General features: G+C 49.6%; 2 protein-coding genes across 9 annotated transcripts in view; one reads left to right on the top strand and one right to left on the bottom strand.

The window, feature by feature from the left end:
* Positions 1-19,248, top strand: part of LOC138761791 (SPATS2-like protein) — a 165,751-nt gene that overhangs the window by 73,105 nt on the left and 73,398 nt on the right. The gene's annotated exons all lie outside the window — the stretch shown is intronic.
* LOC138761792 (uncharacterized) overlaps positions 1-19,248 on the bottom strand; it is a 39,819-nt gene that overhangs the window by 1,872 nt on the left and 18,699 nt on the right. For 4 of the 6 annotated variants that reach the window (XR_011356510.1, XR_011356512.1, XM_069934527.1 and 1 more), the window contains 2 exons: positions 11,103-11,504; positions 8,372-10,270 (listed from right to left, as the gene is read on the bottom strand). Coding sequence is in view for 4 of the 6 variants with exons in the window: in XM_069934527.1 (XP_069790628.1) it covers positions 11,432-11,504 (73 nt within the window). In the remaining 2 variants the exon portion in view is untranslated. Of the gene's footprint in view, positions 1-8,371; positions 10,271-11,102; positions 11,505-19,248 lie in introns of those variants that run through there. The other 2 variants (XM_069934529.1, XM_069934530.1) reach the window with 2 other exon arrangements.

Below are 19,248 nucleotides of genomic sequence, written 5' to 3'. Positions count from 1 at the left end.
CATAGACGCGCAGGTCCGAGAGAGAGCATTGGGGGATGGGGGGGGGGGGGGGGGTCATTAAACTTCCCGGCGCGGTACAAGATATCATAGCTGTAGGTTGCCAGCTCGACTCTCCAGTGCAGGATCTTGTCATTCTTGATCTTGCTCTTGTGGGTAGTGTTAAACATGAACGCCACGGCCCGCTGGTCCATGAGGAAGGTGAATCTCCTGCCGGCCAGGTTGTGGCACCAGTGACGGAACGCTTCCACAATCACCTGGGCCTCCTTTTCAATGGCGAAATGCCCTAGCTCGGAGCCGTGGAGGATCCTAGAGAAGAAAGTGACAGAGCGCGCCCCCCCCCCTTGGTTGAGGGTAGCGGCAAGGGCTACCTCGGAGGCATCGCTCTCCACGAAGGGAGAGTCATCATCCACGGCCTGCATTGTGGTGTCCGCGATGTCCTGCCTGATGCAGATGAAGGCTGGCTGCTCTTCGGGTGGGAGGGGAAAAGTTGTAGCTTGGGCCAGTGGGAGGACCTTGCCTGAGAAGCAAGGGACCCACTGCGAGTAATAAGAGAATAGGCCAAGGCACCTGTGGAGGGCCTTTAGCATGGGAGGCGGGGGGGAGAGGTAGCTCCATTAATAGGTGCATCCTTTCTGGATCTGGGCTGACGACCCCATGGGCCACGATGTACCCCAGGATGGCGAGGCGGGTGGTGCTAAGCACACACTTCTTGTTGTAAGTGAGTTTCAGCTCCGCGGACATCTGGAGGAATTGTTCCAGGTTGGCATCATGGTCCTGCTGGTCACAACCGCAGATAGTGATGTTATCCAGATGTGGGAATGTCGCCTTTAGCTTGTGCCGGTCTCCCACTGGAAGACGGAGACCCCGTTCGTGACTCCAATGGGAACTCTGCAGAATTGGTACAGGTGCCCGTCTGCCTCGAAGACGGTGTATGGCTTGTCCTTGGGGTATATGGGGATTTGGTGCCGACTTCAGGTCAATCGTGGAGAAAACTTGATAGCAGACTATCTCGTTGACCTTGTCGGTGATCCTCGGCAGGGGGTAGGCATCCAGTTGGGTGTATCGGTTAATGGTCTGGCTGTAATCCATGACCATCATCTGCTTACTTCCCCCTTTGACCACCAGGACTTGGGCTCTCCAAGGGCTGTTACTGGGCTTTATGACACCTTCTGCCAGGAGTAGCTGCACCTCTGCCTTGATGATATCTCTGTCTCTGGTGCAATAGTGCCCACTTATGGCAGCGATCAGCTTTCAGCCTAGCGTAAGATGTGGGAAGAGCGCCGTTGGGGTGATGCATAGTGTGGAGAGGCCGCAGGTTGGCCAGAGCTGGTAGGTTGGCATGCTCTGTAATGTGAGTGGAGGTTGGGGTCCCCCGAAGGCACTTTGCAGGTGGCACTGGAAATCTAGGCTCAGAAGGACTGGGGTGCAAAGTTTGGGCATGACCATGAGCCTGAACCCTGTGTATGTCTCCCCTCCCACAGTTATATTGGCTGAGCAGCGCCCGAGGGTACCAACAGTCTTATCCTTGGCAGCGAGGGTGATCGAGCAGGTGGTGGGGTGGACCTTTAATCTCAGTGAGTGGGCCACGTTCTGGTGAATGAGTCTATCTGTGCTGCCATTGTCAAACAGGCACTTTGTTACCTGCCCGTTGACTTGTACATCCATCATAGAGAACCCAAGGTCATGAGGGATGTCCCTGGTTAGCATGGTGGCAGCCAGGACTGTCTTGGGGTCGGAGTCATCACACTCCGGTTGTGCACCATGATTTATGGTGTCTGGAGGCGTGGGGTGTGTCATTAGGGCAGCCTGGTCATTGCCCATGTTGACCATGTCGTTCTCATCATCGTCGGGGGCCCTCCTTGTTGGTCACTGCCTGGCCCAAGTGGGCCTCCTTCCCCAGCCATGTTGCGTCAGGGGAAGTGACATCGTTGCGGCCGGCGGCAGTGATGTCATTACGTCAGCCAGAAGTGACATCACGGCCTGAGCTGGAAGTGATGTCGCTGTAGTTCTCGGTGAGCAGTGAGGGCGGGGGCTATTCCAGGTGCTCGTGGCACACGCTGTGATTGTCGCTGGTGGAGCCGGATGCTGCACCTTCCGTCGGGGAAGTTGGAAGTTGTAGCGGGGACAATGGCACCATGCGGCAAACGCATGTGGAAGGGTCCGTGGGGGAGGTGGAGAGGTCATAGAGGGTTGCTGAGCTGCCGGTTGGTTTTGAGAGGCACACTTTATCAAAGTGGCCTTTCTTGCCGCATCGGGAACAGTACTGGTTCCTAGCCGGGCAGTTTTGGCACAATCCTTAAGTCTGACCCACACCAAGACCTGCAACACTTACAGGGGCGCCGGGCGCCTGCCGCAGCATTCTCCTCCCCAGCTCAGTCTGGAACTGCAGCTGTAGTGTGAGAGGGCCATGAGGGAGCCTGGGGGAACCTGGAATCAAAGGCTTCGATGTGCAGGGCTGCAGCTTCCAGGGTTCAGACCACTTCCACTGTCAGGGTGTAGATATTATCTTCCAGCAGCTTCTGCTGGATGGCCCTCAAGTGTAGCCCTCGGATGAAGGTGTCCTGGATCAGCCTCTCGACCTCCTCTGTGCCTACCCTGGGTTCAGCCATACGTGGTTGGGTCAACTCTCGCAGATGTCCCAGGTAAGACTCAGCCGTCTCCTTGGGTTGCTGGGCTCGGGTATTGAGGAGTTACTTTGCACAGACTGCATTCATGGGGGGCTTGTACAAGTTCTCGAGAGTGTCCATTGCACTCTTGTATGTGGAGAAGCCTTTGGTTGCCTGGAAGGCGTGGGGACCCAACTTTGACCGGAGTAGGACCAGCCTCTTCCTATCCAAGTCCAGGATGCCACCTGCGTGAGCTCGATGATTGCCTCAACTGCGTGCCGCCAGATTTCGAAACGTGTCTGGGCTTCCAGGTGGCGTGGGTCAACTTCAAGGCTCCCTGCATTCAAGAGTTTTTCCATGGCAGCCGTGGGAAAATTTTGTGGATTAAGTTGTGGTGCGCTGTTAGCCAGAATCAGACACACACAAGGTAAAGACTGTACAACAGGCTTTAATCCACAAAGACTTCCACAGAGCCAGGCTGGCTGTAGCTGCAGTAACTCTAAGTGAGCCTTTGGGAGGCTGGCGCAGGCTTGTATTCCAGAGGGTGATTGACACCCAACCAGGTGGGGCTTGATCCATTCAGGCCGACTGATTGACAGCTGGCCAGGTGTTGTCCTGTCCCCTTACACTCCTGCAGGTACAGGTGTTTCCCCCTGCAGTAGGTTGGCGGTACACTCCTGCAGGTACAGGTGTTGCCCCCTGCAGTAGGTTGGCGGTACACTCCTGCAGGTACAGGTGTTGCCTCCTGCAGTAGGTTGGCGGTTGACTCCTGCAGGTACAGGTGTTTCCCCCTGCAGTAGGTTGGCGGTACACTCCTGCAGGTACATGTGTTGCCCCCTGCAGTAGGTTAGCGGTACACTCCTGCAGGTACAGGTGTTTCCCCCTGCAGTAGGTCAGCGATACACTCCTGCAGGTACAGGTGTTTCCCCCTGCAGTAGGTCAGCGATACACTCCTGCAGGTACAGATGTTTCCCCCTGCAGTAGGCAGGTGGTGTACCACCACAACTTCTGGTGGTGGGTATCACCATGAGGCATGGCAAGATGCTGGCGGCGAGTAGCATGGAGAGACTGAGGCCAGAACTTCGGAATTTGGGCACGGATCGAATGCCCTCTTTGAGTTCCTCTTGGCCCTGCAGTCCTTCACCCAGTGCCCTCACTTACCGCATACGGAGTCTTCACGGGGTATCGGGTGTGGTTTCGAGATCTGGCGGCACGTGGTCGAGGCAATCAACAAGTGCATGCAGGCAGTCTGTACCTGTCCACAGAAGTAGCATCCCTGGTCGCGTGTGGCTGCAGCAGTCGGCGCTGGGGCTGCGGGGGTTGCCGATGCCCCAATGACCTTTCGCTCCTTAGGTTGTCAGCTCCCAGTTGGCCTACTCTAGTGCTTTCGCCAGCTCCAGGGTGCTGGCCTAGTCTTTCTTCCCTAATTCTAACAGTCACCATCTCACATACCTTGACCTCACTCCTGCCACAAGGATGTCCTGGATTTGTTCCTCCTCTCTCACCCAAACCGTGGCCATTTCGTCGTGGCATATTCTGATCAGGTCCCACAGTTCAAGGATATCATCATCCAGCGACTCACCCGGACGTTGCTGAGATTGAAAGAGCCAGTGCCTTACCAGCACATCATTCTGAGGCCTCATGTAGTGAATTGAAGTGCCAGTTGATGAAGTAGACAAAGACGATGTGGTCAAACAATAACCATGGCTTTTATTAGCAGAAACTAGTGGTACAATAATGAAACACAATAGGTGCATACACAGTTATACCCAAGGGAAGTGTCCTTAACAGTAGAGATAATGCACAGCCAATGTTAGTACAGCAAGGCCCGCCAGAGGGGAGACAGACTGTTTGGCAGACATTCACCACATGGACCTTCAAGCCTTCTATGGCTGACTCGTAAGTAGATTAGTCTCTGATGACAGCGAACGCCTTTGGGGCCAACTCGAGAGAGAAGTGCCGAACTCCAGAGATTATCGGAGTTGAAGACATCTTGTGTGGCCATCAGTTAGAACTGTAAGCATCCAGCCAGTAGGTGAATTCCTCTGGGGACAGAGGGTCGACCTGGAGCATCCCTGCCTTCACCAGGGTTTCCATCCTGCTTAAGAGTTAAGCTATTAAAAATTGTAATGTGACTGATTGAACTTAGAGACAAGTGAGGAGTACAAACACGCTTTTAATAACTTGCAATCAATGGCCAGTAGACACAATAGTCCTCTGGTGAATCTGAGGTAAGGTGGGAAAATCATTGAGGTAGGTGAGGGTGGAGCCAGGGGAGGTGTCAGACATCTGAACAACACACAGACAGTGAATTCCAGTCACTGCAAAGGTAATGTTTTTTAAGCATTAAAATAATGTTTAATTCTCACCAAAAATATTCTGACTGCTGCAGATTAGCAGAACTAATCATGGGGAAACTTGATGAATCTGGCAGTGCAATCAAGAGTCAGCAGTATGAACAGTAGCGGGCTGAGCGCACACAGCCCTGAGGTGCACCAGTGCTCAGCGTAAAGGAACATGAGGTTAGGCTGCTCATCTGGACTGACTGCGGTCGTTCAGTCAGGAAGTCCAGAATGCAGTTGTGGAGATGGATGTTGATTAGATTTTTAACATAAATATTTTACAGATTGCAAAAGAAAGATAGGAATAGAAACAGAGGATGATGGAAAAAACTGAATTATAAACACATTCTGAAATAATGAAAGCAAATATTTAAAATGAATTGATTTAAAATACGTATCAAGAAAAATTATATAGTGCAAATACCATGTGTTTTTTTCGGAGCAAAAATTTGACCAAGTTGTTAATTAAAAACGCCTTTTGTTGAAGTAGCTGTTACATTTATAGTATATTTTATGGTGAGAATAGTTCAGAAATAACTGCAGTTTTTTGCCAATTCACTCCTTTCTTTTGATTACACTGAAGAAGGCCACAAAACAACCTGTGGGTGGTGGCAGCTTTTGTCATTTCATTTGGAAAACGTGCCTTTGAAGTCTGTTCATTCATCGATCACATAATTTGACTTCACGCCATGTACACCAATGCTTTCCATAGGAACTTTTGCCCTAGTCAGCCCATGTGGTGTGATTAAGCTCTCTACCTGTTTGAGGGATTCAAATGCAGTTTTTCATGATCGGGGGTGGGGGCTTGGGACTAAACCCGTTTTCCAGATGCAGACTACACAAGGTTAGTGTGGCGGTTGTTAGCGGAACACTATTACAGTTTGTGTGGGTTTCCTCTGGGTGCTCTGGTTTCCTCCCACATTCCAAAAATGTCAGTTGTTTGTCGGCTGATTCATCATATGGGTGCATTTGGGCAGTGCGGACTCGTGGGCCATAGGATCTGTTACTGTGCTGCATCTTTAAATAATAATTAAGTAAATGACAAATTGCTGATGGGAGCTACTTGAACTGTATGAAGATTCTGCATCAGCGAGCACTGATAATTAGTGATGTGTTTCCAGCCAATGTGCAACTAATGACGTTGGGCTCCATGAATATGAAACCGAGCCAAACTCAATAGGTACCATGAAAGTTTGACAGGCCTTTGGCCCATACACTATAGGAGGCCTGAATATGTAAGGTTAACCCAACAGTTTTTACTCAAATTCTGTTTGGCAGAGGGCATAGCTGAGGAAATAAATAAGTAGATTCTATTCACAGGGATGGAGAAGGGGGTGATTCTAGTTGGACTAGAATTGAGGAAGTACTAGGAGGGAGAAGAAAATGTTTTTAAAAAATGCAGATGCTGGATATCTGAAATAAAAACTGAAAATGCTGCAAATACTCAGCAGGTCGGGCAACATCTAAGGAAAGAGGAGCAGGTAATGTTACACAAAGACCCGTCATCAGAACTGTTTGAAATGTTAACTCTTTGCTCCACAGGTATTGTATTTTTCTGAAAAGACCATTTTACTTTGTTTTTTTAAAAATCACGCGGTCCAGATGGAATGCATTACAGGTTACTGAGGGAAGCAAGGGAAGAAACAACAGGGACTCTGGCAATAGTTTTCCAAAACAAGAGTTTCAAAGGTGGTGCCTGAGGTCTTGAAAATGATGGATACTGCACTTATGTTCACAAAAGGGTGTTGGGATCAAGCCAAGATTCACAAATATTCATTTTAACAGTGGGAAAATGTAGACATCAGGGACTCAAGATAATCTAGTACTGAAAATAAGTTGCTGGAGGAGCTCATCAGATGAGGCAACATCCTTGGAGGCAAAGGGTCCATCGATGTCTCAGGTCGAGACCGTGGATCAGGACTGGATAGTGTAAAGGGAATGGGGTGAGGCAGGAGCTGGTGAGGTGGTGGAGTAGGAAGTGTTTAAGAAACCAAAAGGTTGCATAGAGACTTGGACAGTTTAGGAGAGAGGACAAAGAAATGGCTGATGAGATACAATGCTGAGAAATGTGCGGTTTACATTTTGGAAGAGGAAATAAACAGGCAGATTATTATTTGGATGGGGAGATAATTCAAAATTTGGAAGTGCAAAGGGTCTTGGGAATCCTCGTGCAGGATACCCTAAAGGTTAACCACCAGATTGGATCAGCAATAAAGAAAGCAAATGGTTTGTTGGCATTCATTTCAAGAGGAATAGTGTACAAGAGTAAAGATGTGTTGATGAGGCTCTATGGGGCACTGGTGAGACCTCATTTGGAGAACTGCATGCAGTTTTGAGCCCCTTATCTTAGAAGGGATGTAATGAATTTGGAGAGAGTACAGACAAGATTTACCAGGATGATTCCTGGAAGGCAAAGGCTAACATCTGAGGAACATTTATCAGCTCTTAGACTGTATTCTTTGGAGTATAAAACAATGAGAGGGAATCTCATAGAAACATTTTGAATGTTGAAAGGATTGGACAGAGTAGATGTGAATAAGATGTTTCCCTTGGTGGGTTAATCCAGGACAAGAGGGCACAGTCTTAGAATTAGAAGGTACCCATTTAAAACAGAGATGAGGAGAAATTTCTTACACTAGTGGGTCATGGATTTGTGGAATTCATTGCCAAGCACAGACGTGGAGGCCTGATCCTTGAGGGAGCTAATTCTAATTAGTCAGGGTATCAAGGGATATGGGGAGAAGGCTGGAGTTTGGAACTAGGTATGAGAACAGTTTAGCTCAGGAGAAGATTTTATGGGCCAAATGGCCTACTTCTGTTCATTTATCTTGTGATCTTTTTACAGTAGCATGTCAATCAGCACCAGGGGGAGAAAAAGAATGCTCAATGCTTTTGACAGGAGACCTTGATCAAGACTGTTTGTTGCTCCAGATTCCAGCATCTGCAGTCTCCGATGTGTCTAGTTTGCTGTTAACTAACCTGTTCCTGCATATAATGGTGCTAATATGAGTCCATTTTCATGAGAAATGTTCTATTTAACTCCAGCTTTTCTAGTTTTATCTGTGACTTTACAGTTTTTGCCTGCTTGTGGCCTGTGGCAGAAGGAGTTCTGCAAATTGTTTCATGTATGTGTCTGCTGTGAACAAGGCCCACATTCAGAGGATGATTTATCCGACACTGCTTTTAATGATGCAGGAGGATAAATCCTTCAGGCCTCAATCTTCGTCTAAGCCACCAGGCTGTCAAAGTGAAATCAATTTAACAAGTTTATTGTCACCTTATGATCTGGGACAGTGATAAGGGTTCATCCACAAGCAGTCTGGCAAACTAGCCCTATGATTCCTATAGCTGTACAAAGGAGCAGGGCAACAGAATAACTGCTGTGATGCGCTGTCGGTCAGAAGCAAACACACAAAACCAAAAGACTGTACAACATGCTTTATTCTACATAAACCTCCACAGAGCCAGATGTGAGATTGTGCTGCTCTGAGCTCTAAGAGTGACTTTGAAAAGGCTGGCTCAGGCTTGTATCCTGGAGGGTGATTGACACCCGACCAGGTGGGGCTTGGTCCATTCAGGTCAGCTGATTGACAGCCGACTAAATGTTGTCTTGTTCCCACGCTCTTCTGCAGGTAAGAGGTTGCCCCCTGCAGTAGACCAGTGGTGGACCACCACAACTGCAGGGTGTTGGGTTACACTGAAGAGCAATTCATACATAGCAAAGTCAGCATGAGAGCACCCTTGTGTGATGGGGGTGGGGTTTCATTTCAGGATCCTGATGGCTATGGGAAAGAAATGATCTTTAAGCCTGTTGGCATGTGATTTCAGAGTCTTGAAACTTGCTGATGGGGGGGGGGGGGAGAAAGAGTGTGACTGGAGTGTTATTGGTCCTTCAGTATGTTGGCTACCTTGGCAGCAGAAGGTATAGATGGAGTCCATGGAGGGGAGAGGTGTTTGCCTGATGTTCTGAACTGCATTCACCACCACCTGCAACATATTTTGAGTTGAACATTTCCCATACCATGCACTGATGTATCCAACAGGCATGACTTTGATGATACACTGGTAGGAATTGTTGATAGGGATTGTTGAGGGACAAGGCCTACCTGGCAAGCCTCCTTAGTCTTTGAGAAAGTAGAGATGTTGGTATGCTTTCTTGACTGTCACATCAATATGGTTGGTCCAGCTTAGCTTCAAGTTCCTGGGAATAAACCTCTGCTCTCTTCATTTCAGCACCATTAATGTGGACAGGTGAATGGGCATGAACCCCAGATCCTGGAGTCAATAATTGCTGTGAGAATGGTTGTTATCTTGTCACCTTGCCACTAGATTCTCAATCTCCTTTCTATATTCCACCTCATCATTTATTTGACACTTGTCGTCAGTGAATTTGAAGATGGATTTGGAATGGTATCTAGCTGACCTGTTGTGGATGATGAGGGAGTATAGTTTGGGACTGAGTACACCTCCTTGAGGAGCATCACTGTTGAGTGCAATTGTGGAGAATTTGAATGGATTTCTGTCTGTAGGGCAGGATATCAATGGTCCAGTTGCAGAGGAGGACACTGATGCTGAAGTCCTTAAGTTTGGGAATGAGTTTGCTGGGGACAATGGAATTGAGGCTGAGTTGTAGTTTCTTAACCTGTTGTTCCAGGGCTAAGTGCAGGACCAGGGAGATGATATCTATCCTGGACCTGTTTGGACAGAAGTCAGACTGAAGCTGGCTGAGAGGCTCAAGCTGATGTGAGCCATGATCAGCCTTTCAAAGTACTTCATGATGCTGGGAGTCAGAGCCACCAGTGGGAAGTCATTTCCACCCATATTGTGCTTTCTTCAGTCCATGGTGGTGAAGTTCTCAAAACAGGTGGGAACTATGGCCTTCTGCTGGGAGGGATTAAAGCTATCTATCAATAAATACTACTGTGCAGAATCTCAGGACACACTCGGGGACTCTGTCTCGACCACTTTCTGTGGGTTAATTCTCCAGAAGGCTCCCTGACTTCAGCAGCAATGATTGTGGGTGCAGGAATGCATGGCATAGATGAGGCTGGCTCCATGTTTGAAGTGAGCATAGAACACATTTGGCTTATTGTGGAGTATAACTCTTTTGCTGGCCTTGCTCTTTACTTTGAGGGCATGCATTTCTTACCATAGTCACCAGGTATCCAGATGTTCTCGTGGGATTCGATCCTAGTGCAGTCCTGCCTCTCAGCTCCCCTGACAGCCTTGGAAAGATCACACCTGTAATTCTTGTCAAGGTCTGGATCCTGACTTGAACGCCTCCAACCTGGCCATCTGTAGCTTGTTGACTTCGTAGTTCATCTATGGATTCCAAGTGGCAAATCACAGTGTAAGCGAAAATAGCAATAAAAGGAGTACAAAGCTGTCAGAGGAGAAAGGAAACGTTGAATGATTGGCCGGATGATTTTGGGTCAAAGTACCAAACCTAAATGGGAGTCACAAACTCATATGGGTTCTATTTGGATGTTGTAAAAGACATTCATTCCAAAAATATCCAGAGCTAACAATCGAACTGCATTCTTAAATAATAATCTCTAGACACAGGGAAGCAACCACGTGCTTGGCTGACTAAGCAGTTTATAGATGTTTGGACATGAAAAGTTGCATGAATGTGAGCCCCATGGGTCATTGAGATTCTGTATTTGTTCCTTATCGTGTCCTGCTGACAATTGATTAGAACATATGGTATTGTTTCTCCTTTGGAAGGAGTTCTTATCAATATAAATGGTTTTGTTCCACACTGAGCAAGAAAATGAAATGACAAGAATGCTTCATTTCCCTGAAGACTATGGTTCCTGGGAATCTTTGTGCACTGAAGTACATAAATGTGCTGGAGAAACTCAGCAGGTCAAGCAGCATCCATTGGTAGTAACAGGTAACTTAGATTAACATGATTTTCTTGTTTAAGGTCAGGATGTGAAATGTTATAGGGAGAGGGGCTGGGTGGGAGAATGGATCACCTCTTGATGGAATGGGAGAACTCAATGGACCAAATGGCCAATTTCTGCTGCTATATCTTGTGGTCTATGTTAATGGTTTAATAGTTTTATTTAGTCTTTGTGTATGGACTTTATCCATGATTCATGTTGCACATGCGAATCAATACCACCACGCACTGCTTGGATCTATTGACCTGTTTCCATGTGACAATTTGCATGTAACTGTACTCCCCTGTTGCACGTAGTTGCAGTTCAATCCAGTATTTTCCTTGATGCCTTAAAGCAAATGGTTTCTCAGTTAATGCTGTGTTTAAATTGAGCTGACCACTTTTGCATGCTGTTCTTTGTAAACGCATGTGACAGGAATCTCTGGCATCCGCAGAATGCAGAAGGGCTCATTCAGACTTTAAGAAAAATCAAGAGCGAAGATGGCAGACTGCGGTTGGATGGTATTCAGGAAATATTGTTTCAGAAAAATCCAAGATTATTAATGTCTGCTTTCTCAATATATCCTTCCTTTTTCCTATCGGAAATGAATCTTTACTCGGGTTTGAACTGAAGAGACCAGAGCAAGCTTAATTTCCTGCTTTAGAATTCTGCAAGAGAAACAAAAAAAGGTAAATACCTGAATCTTGAATGAACAAAGAGGAGCAAAGTCTCAATAAAGACTGGTTATCTCTCCGTCAATGCTGCCTGACTCACAAAGCCCCTCCAGCTTCTCTTTGTTCACTGAGATCAGAGAAATGGATCATGGAAGGTGAACTGAGAATAGAATGTTGGACCTTGCAACTCAGCAGATGGGGAGGCGCAGCTAGTGTAGCGGTTAGCTCATTGCGATTACAACACCAGCGATGTGGGTTTGAATTTGGCGCTGCCTCCAGAAGTTTGTACGTTCTCCCCTTCCCCTGTGTGGGTTTTCCCCAGGTGCTCTGGGTTTACACCCTCCCTCTTAAAAATGCACAGTAGATTAATTGGGTGGCAAAGGTTTCATGGGCTTCTACTATGCTGTATTTTTTTAAAATTAAATGAAGAAATAAAATCTTTCCTCTTTCCTGCAATCACTATCCACAGGGCTGCCAGGTCTGTACTTACTAGAAATGAGTGTAATCTGTTTTCCCCATCTAAAGCCTCCTGAAGTCTGGAGGCATGGAATGAGCAGCAGTTGAATTGTGTGGCCAGCTTTACCAGCTGGAAAAGCTATGAGAGACTTTTAACAGGATTTAGATTATTCTGACCCTCAAGGACACTTAGACTGTTGAAATGGAAGGAAATAATCTTTTAAAATTTAAAAACCATTTAAATAGAAAATTATTATTAAAAATATTAATGTCAAATATTATTGAGCACAGGTCACTTTCCTTCCTCTTTGCATCTTGATCTTTATTGGCTCTTGACACACAAGAGACTGCAGATGCTGGAGGCAAAAAAATGCTGGAGGAGCTTGAGCAGTGGGGTGGGGGGGGGGGGGGGCAGAACTCTTCATCAAAACTGGGGAAGGGGTTTTGGTGCAAAACATCAACATTGGTGCAGCTGGTCCTCCAGCAGATCGTTTCTTCGCTCCTTTATTAGCTCGCGCTTTCATAGTGAATGGCGGGGAATTAAGATCCTGCTCCAGATGTTGAACTGTGTACCAGGATGACCAGAATCTCAGTGAGATTGGGTTCTGCCACACGCCTCCATAGGGAGCAAACCAACAGGTTTCTCAGCGAATCCAGAACTTTCATATTTGTCAGTGCTTCCGCTGAAATTTGGATCTCAGTTTAAATGGTTGAAAGTCATTGGTTCCTTTTAGGATACAGGCCACAGTGTTACACTGCCTGATCCATGGGTGGAGAGCTCTGTCTCCTATCCAGAGATATTTGACTGGATAGTGGGGTTGGATTATCTCTCGAGGAATAGTCTCCTACAGCTCATAGATTGGTCCTCAGCCGCTGAACCCCTGTCAACCATCAAACATTAATTGATACTGATCTAATTTTATTCTCCCCACATTTCCATCAACAACCCTTGTAGCAGTTAGATCATTTTCATTACAGCAACAGCGACCTTCATTCAAATCTGTAAGGTGTTTGTATGTGACCTCCTCGTGTTCCAGTTTTCTCCCATATTCCAAAATGTGTAGGGTTGGTCGGTTAATTTGATATAATTGGGTGGCTCAGGTTTCAAGAGCTGCAATTGGCTTCTACTGTGCTGCAGCGGGAAAAAAAAAGAAAAATTCTACCACTCTCCAAATGCAGCTACTGATTATTCTGCATATTTGGGATGTGGGAAGAAACTGAAGGAAAGCAATATGGTAAAAAAGGAGGATGCACAAAGGCCTTGCCAACAATGCTGGCAGTCAGGATCGAACTCAGGATGCTTGAGCTATGTGCCTCCAGTTCATCCAGCTGCTCCACTATGCCGCTCCAGCTGGAATCCATGTTGCCATGGCTGCTGTCCATGGTCCCTGAAAATGATTAACCATTCTGATCAAGAAGATCCTCTCCCTGAGCTGCACTGATCTGAGTGACTGGGGTAGGTGAGGAGAATGAACATGAGTACAAATGAAAATGAGCAGGAGAAGGTCCCAAAGCCACTGGCCTGTTCTGCTATTCAATACTGCCTTCACTTAACTGCCTCTGGCCTTATCTCCTCTTCAGTGCCAGTTCACCATGGCCTCAAGTTCCATAGTCATTCAAAAATTGACCTTTTACATACTTCCTAACCTTTTACATATTTCCTAACCTCCGAAACTCTCCAGGGTCGAAAATTCCAGTGATTTCCAAGAAGTGTCTACCTACATTTTGCACCATCAATTACTTCAAAAGACTAGAAGTTGCATAGAAACTGATAGGCTTTTATTAACAACAGAATGGAGACTCATCCGTGCTGGTCAACTGGTCCTGAAGTGAGTAGGGAGCTATGGCACAGTTGCCTTTATTCAGGGGTCTGTGGGAGGACCCTCAGTCACAGACAGCAAAGGGCATGTCCAGACGAAATATAACAAGAACAAAAACATCCAAGCAGGTCTTTTGGGTGGTCTGGTCTGCCGCTGCAACCGTCATAGTTGTGGCGCAGGTGTTGGATAATCTGGATGGTCTGGATCACCTGCATGTGGTTGTCGGCATTGGCTTGGTAGATGCGTGGCGACAGATCTGGCATGCCATAAATTGGGGCTGGGGTAACATGCCATACCCCTGATCCATCATTGGTGAGGGGGGTGTGGGGTGATCGGTAATGGTCTCATGGACTCCTGAGGGTGTCAAGTCCAGAACTGAAACTATGTCCTTGTGACCAGCAGGGTGTGTCATGTAGATGTATTTGGGATTGGCAAGGAGGAGGTGGACACTTTTGACCAGTGGGTTGGACACTTGAGATTCCTCACATGCTTCTGGGGTAAGACTGGCCCTGGGGACATCAGCCAGGATGCCAGCATGGTCCCTGAAGCAGACTTCCTAGGTAAGGAGAACATTCTTTCATGTGGAGTGGCATTGCTGGTGGTACATAAGAGCAATCTGATCGAGTGGAGCGCATTAGGGAGGACATCTTGCTGGTGTGAGACTGGAAAGTGTCTAGACCTCAGGGCTAGGAGGATGGCCTTCCAGATGGTAGCGTTCTCCCTTTCCACCTGCCTGTTCCCTCGGGGGTTGTAGCTGGTGGTTCTGTTCATGGCAATGACTCTGGCCAGCAAATACCAGCGGAGCTCATCACATAAAAGAGGACCCCTGATCGCTATGAATATAGCGGGGTACCCAAACAGGGTGAAGAGATTGTGTAGGACCTTGATGACTGTGGCAGTGGTCATGTCTGGGCAGGGGATGGTGAATGGGAAATGCAACTACTCATCAATGATGTTGAGGAAATACACTTTGTAGTCAGAGGAGGGGAGAGGTCCCTTGAAATCATTGCTTAGGCATTCAAAGGGGCAGGTGGCCTTTATCAGACACACTCCGTCTGGTCGATAGAAGTGTGGTTTGCACTCCGCACAGACCTGGCAGTTTCTGGTCATGGTCCTGATCTCCTCAATGGAGTAAGGCAGATTGCAGGGTTTGATAAAGTGGAAGAACCTGATGACCTCAAAGTGCAGAGGTCACTGTGGAGGGCTTGTAACTGGTCTATTTGTGCATGGGCATCTGAAGGCTCATTGATTTAACTGGGCAGGTACAAGATATAATAATTGGAGGTGGAAAGTTTGATTCTCCACCTCAATATCATCATTTTTGATTTTATCTCGCTGCTGAACATGAAAGTGACTGCTTTTTGGTCAGTCAACAAGGTAAATTATTTGCCAGTGAGGTACTGTCTCCAGTGCCGTCTGCCTCGACAATGGCCTGGGCCTCTTTCTTGACTGAGGAGTATGGAATTTCAGGGTCCTGAAGGGTGCGGGAAAAGAAGGCTTCGGGTCTGCCTGCCTGGTTAACGGTGCCAGCCAGGGCAAAGTCCGATGCATCACTTTCCACCTGGAATGGGATGGATTCATCTACAGCGTGCATCGTGGCCTTGGCAATGTCCACCCTGAGGTAGGTAAAGGCCTCACAGGCCTTTGACATCAGGGGAAAAGAGGTAGATTTGATGAGGGGACAGGCCTTGTCTGCCTAATTAGGGACCCCCTGGGAATAGTTGGAGAAGAAAGTCATGCACCACTTCAGAGCCTTGAGAGTTCCAAAAGAGAGTGCATGCGGTCGGAATCGGGGCCAATGACTCCATCCCCAACGACTCAGCCAAGAATAGCAAGGCGGGCTGTACAAAATATACATTTAGCCTTATTGTATGTGAGGTTAAGGAGTTTGGTCATCTGGAGGAATTTTTGGAGGTTTGCGTTATGATCCTGTGGGTCATGGCCGCAAATGGTGATGTCATCCAGATATGTACTGGTACCGGTCTACTATTCAGTCCATCTCCTCCTGGAAGACTGAGAGCCCGTTGGTGATACTAAAAGGAACACTCAGGAAATGGTAGAGGCAGCCATCTGCCTCATGACCAGTATATTGGCGGTCCTTCAGGCAGATAGGGAGCTGGTGAAATGCTGAATTTAAATTGATAGTGGAAAATACCTGATAATGAGTGATTTGATTTACCGTGTTGGATGTGCAGCGAAGAAGGTACGTGTCCAGCTGCATCTATCTATTAATGATCTGACTGCAGTCAATAATCATTCTGTGTTTCTCCCCATTTTTTACCACCACCACTTAGGGTCTCCAGGGGCAGGTGCTGGCTTCAATGATCCCCTCATTTGGAAGCCGCTGTACCTACACCCTGATGAAGGCCCTGTTCGCAACACTATATTGCCTAATTTTGGTGGCAACAGGTTTACAGTCAGAGGTGAGGTGAACGAACAGTGGTGGAGGGGTGATCTTGAGTGTTGAAAGGCTGCAGGTCGTGCGCGGTGGGCAATCTGCAGGTTGCTGGCAGGAAATGATGGGAGGAAAGGCTGGGAGAAAAGGCTGGGAGGAAAGGCTGGGAGGAAAGGCTGGGAGGAAAGGCTGGGAGGAAAGGCTGGGAGGAAAGGCTGGGAGGAAAGGCTGGGAGGAAAGGCTGGGAGGAAAGGCTGGGAGGAAAGGCTGGGAGGAAAGGCTGGGAGGAAAGGCTGGGAGGAAAGGCTGGGAGGAAAGGCTGGGAGGAAAGGCTGGGAGGAAAGGCTGGGAGGAAAGGCTGGGAGGAAAGGCTGGGAGGAAAGGCTGGGAGGAAAGGCTGGGAGGAAAGGCTGGGAGGAAAGGCTGGGAGGAAAGGCTGGGAGGAAAGGCTGGGAGGAAAGGCTGGGAGGAAAGGCTGGGAGGAAAGGCTGGGAGGAAAGGCTGGGAGGAAAGGCTGGGAGGAAAGGCTGGGAGGAAAGGCTGGGAGGAAAGGCTGGGAGGAAAGGCTGGGAGGAAAGGCTGGGAGGAAAGGCTGGGAGGAAAGGCTGGGAGGAAAGGCTGGGAGGAAAGGCTGGGAGGAAAGGCTGGGAGGAAAGGCTGGGAGGAAAGGCTGGGAGGAAAGGCTGGGAGGAAAGGCTGGGAGGAAAGGCTGGGAGGAAAGGCTGGGAGGAAAGGCTGGGAGGAAAGGCTGGGAGGAAAGGCTGGGAGGAAAGGCTGGGAGGAAAGGCTGGGAGGAAAGGCTGGGAGGAAAGGCTGGGAGGAAAGGCTGGGAGGAAAGGCTGGGAGGAAAGGCTGGGAGGAAAGGCTGGGAGGAAAGGCTGGGAGGAAAGGCTGGGAGGAAAGGCTGGGAGGAAAGGCTGGGAGGAAAGGCTGGGAGGAAAGGCTGGGAGGAAAGGCTGGGAGGAAAGGCTGGGAGGAAAGGCTGGGAGGAAAGGCTGGGAGGAAAGGCTGGGAGGAAAGGCTGGGAGGAAAGGCTGGGAGGAAAGGCTGGGAGGAAAGGCTGGGAGGAAAGGCTGGGAGGAAAGGCTGGGAGGAAAGGCTGGGAGGAAAGGCTGGGAGGAAAGGCTGGGAGGAAAGGCTGGGAGGAAAGGCTGGGAGGAAAGGCTGGGAGGAAAGGCTGGGAGGAAAGGCTGGGAGGAAAGGCTGGGAGGAAAGGCTGGGAGGAAAGGCTGGGAGGAAAGGCTGGGAGGAAAGGCTGGGAGGAAAGGCTGGGAGGAAAGGCTGGGAGGAAAGGCTGGGAGGAAAGGCTGGGAGGAAAGGCTGGGAGGAAAGGCTGGGAGGAAAGGCTGGGAGGAAAGGCTGGGAGGAAAGGCTGGGAGGAAAGGCTGGGAGGAAAGGCTGGGAGGAAAGGCTGGGAGGAAAGGCTGGGAGGAAAGGCTGGGAGGAAAGGCTGGGAGGAAAGGCTGGGAGGAAAGGCTGGGAGGAAAGGCTGGGAGGAAAGGCTGGGAGGAAAGGCTGGGAGGAAAGGCTGGGAGGAAAGGCTGGGAGGAAAGGCTGGGAGGAAAGGCTGGGAGGAAAGGCTGGGAGGAAAGGCTGGGAGGAAAGGCTGGGAGGAAAGGCTGGGAGGAAAGGCTGGGAGGAAAGGCTGGGAGGAAAGGCTGGGAGGAAAGGCTGGGAGGAAAGGCTGGGAGGAAAGGCTGGGAGGAAAGGCTGGGAGGAAAGGCTGGGAGGAAAGGCTGGGAGGAAAGGCTGGGAGGAAAGGCTGGGAGGAAAGGCTGGGAGGAAAGGCTGGGAGGAAAGGCTGGGAGGAAAGGCTGGGAGGAAAGGCTGGGAGGAAAGGCTGGGAGGAAAGGCTGGGAGGAAAGGCTGGGAGGAAAGGCTGGGAGGAAAGGCTGGGAGGAAAGGCTGGGAGGAAAGGCTGGGAGGAAAGGCTGGGAGGAAAGGCTGGGAGGAAAGGCTGGGAGGAAAGGCTGGGAGGAAAGGCTGGGAGGAAAGGCTGGGAGGAAAGGCTGGGAGGAAAGGCTGGGAGGAAAGGCTGGGAGGAAAGGCTGGGAGGAAAGGCTGGGAGGAAAGGCTGGGAGGAAAGGCTGGGAGGAAAGGCTGGGAGGAAAGGCTGGGAGGAAAGGCTGGGAGGAAAGGCTGGGAGGAAAGGCTGGGAGGAAAGGCTGGGAGGAAAGGCTGGGAGGAAAGGCTGGGAGGAAAGGCTGGGAGGAAAGGCTGGGAGGAAAGGCTGGGAGGAAAGGCTGGGAGGAAAGGCTGGGAGGAAAGGCTGGGAGGAAAGGCTGGGAGGAAAGGCTGGGAGGAAAGGCTGGGAGGAAAGGCTGGGAGGAAAGGCTGGGAGGAAAGGCTGGGAGGAAAGGCTGGGAGGAAAGGCTGGGAGGAAAGGCTGGGAGGAAAGGCTGGGAGGAAAGGCTGGGAGGAAAGGCTGGGAGGAAAGGCTGGGAGGAAAGGCTGGGAGGAAAGGCTGGGAGGAAAGGCTGGGAGGAAAGGCTGGGAGGAAAGGCTGGGAGGAAAGGCTGGGAGGAAAGGCTGGGAGGAAAGGCTGGGAGGAAAGGCTGGGAGGAAAGGCTGGGAGGAAAGGCTGGGAGGAAAGGCTGGGAGGAAAGGCTGGGAGGAAAGGCTGGGAGGAAAGGCTGGGAGGAAAGGCTGGGAGGAAAGGCTGGGAGGAAAGGCTGGGAGGAAAGGCTGGGAGGAAAGGCTGGGAGGAAAGGCTGGGAGGAAAGGCTGGGAGGAAAGGCTGGGAGGAAAGGCTGGGAGGAAAGGCTGGGAGGAAAGGCTGGGAGGAAAGGCTGGGAGGAAAGGCTGGGAGGAAAGGCTGGGAGGAAAGGCTGGGAGGAAAGGCTGGGAGGAAAGGCTGGGAGGAAAGGCTGGGAGGAAAGGCTGGGAGGAAAGGCTGGGAGGAAAGGCTGGGAGGAAAGGCTGGGAGGAAAGGCTGGGAGGAAAGGCTGGGAGGAAAGGCTGGGAGGAAAGGCTGGGAGGAAAGGCTGGGAGGAAAGGCTGGGAGGAAAGGCTGGGAGGAAAGGCTGGGAGGAAAGGCTGGGAGGAAAGGCTGGGAGGAAAGGCTGGG

This window comes from Narcine bancroftii, chromosome 4, assembly GCF_036971445.1.
Source record: "Narcine bancroftii isolate sNarBan1 chromosome 4, sNarBan1.hap1, whole genome shotgun sequence".
NCBI classification, from domain to species: domain Eukaryota; kingdom Metazoa; phylum Chordata; class Chondrichthyes; order Torpediniformes; family Narcinidae; genus Narcine; species Narcine bancroftii.
The sequence above is the reverse complement of the archived record's forward strand: the minus strand, read 5'-3'. Positions and strand labels throughout refer to the sequence as shown.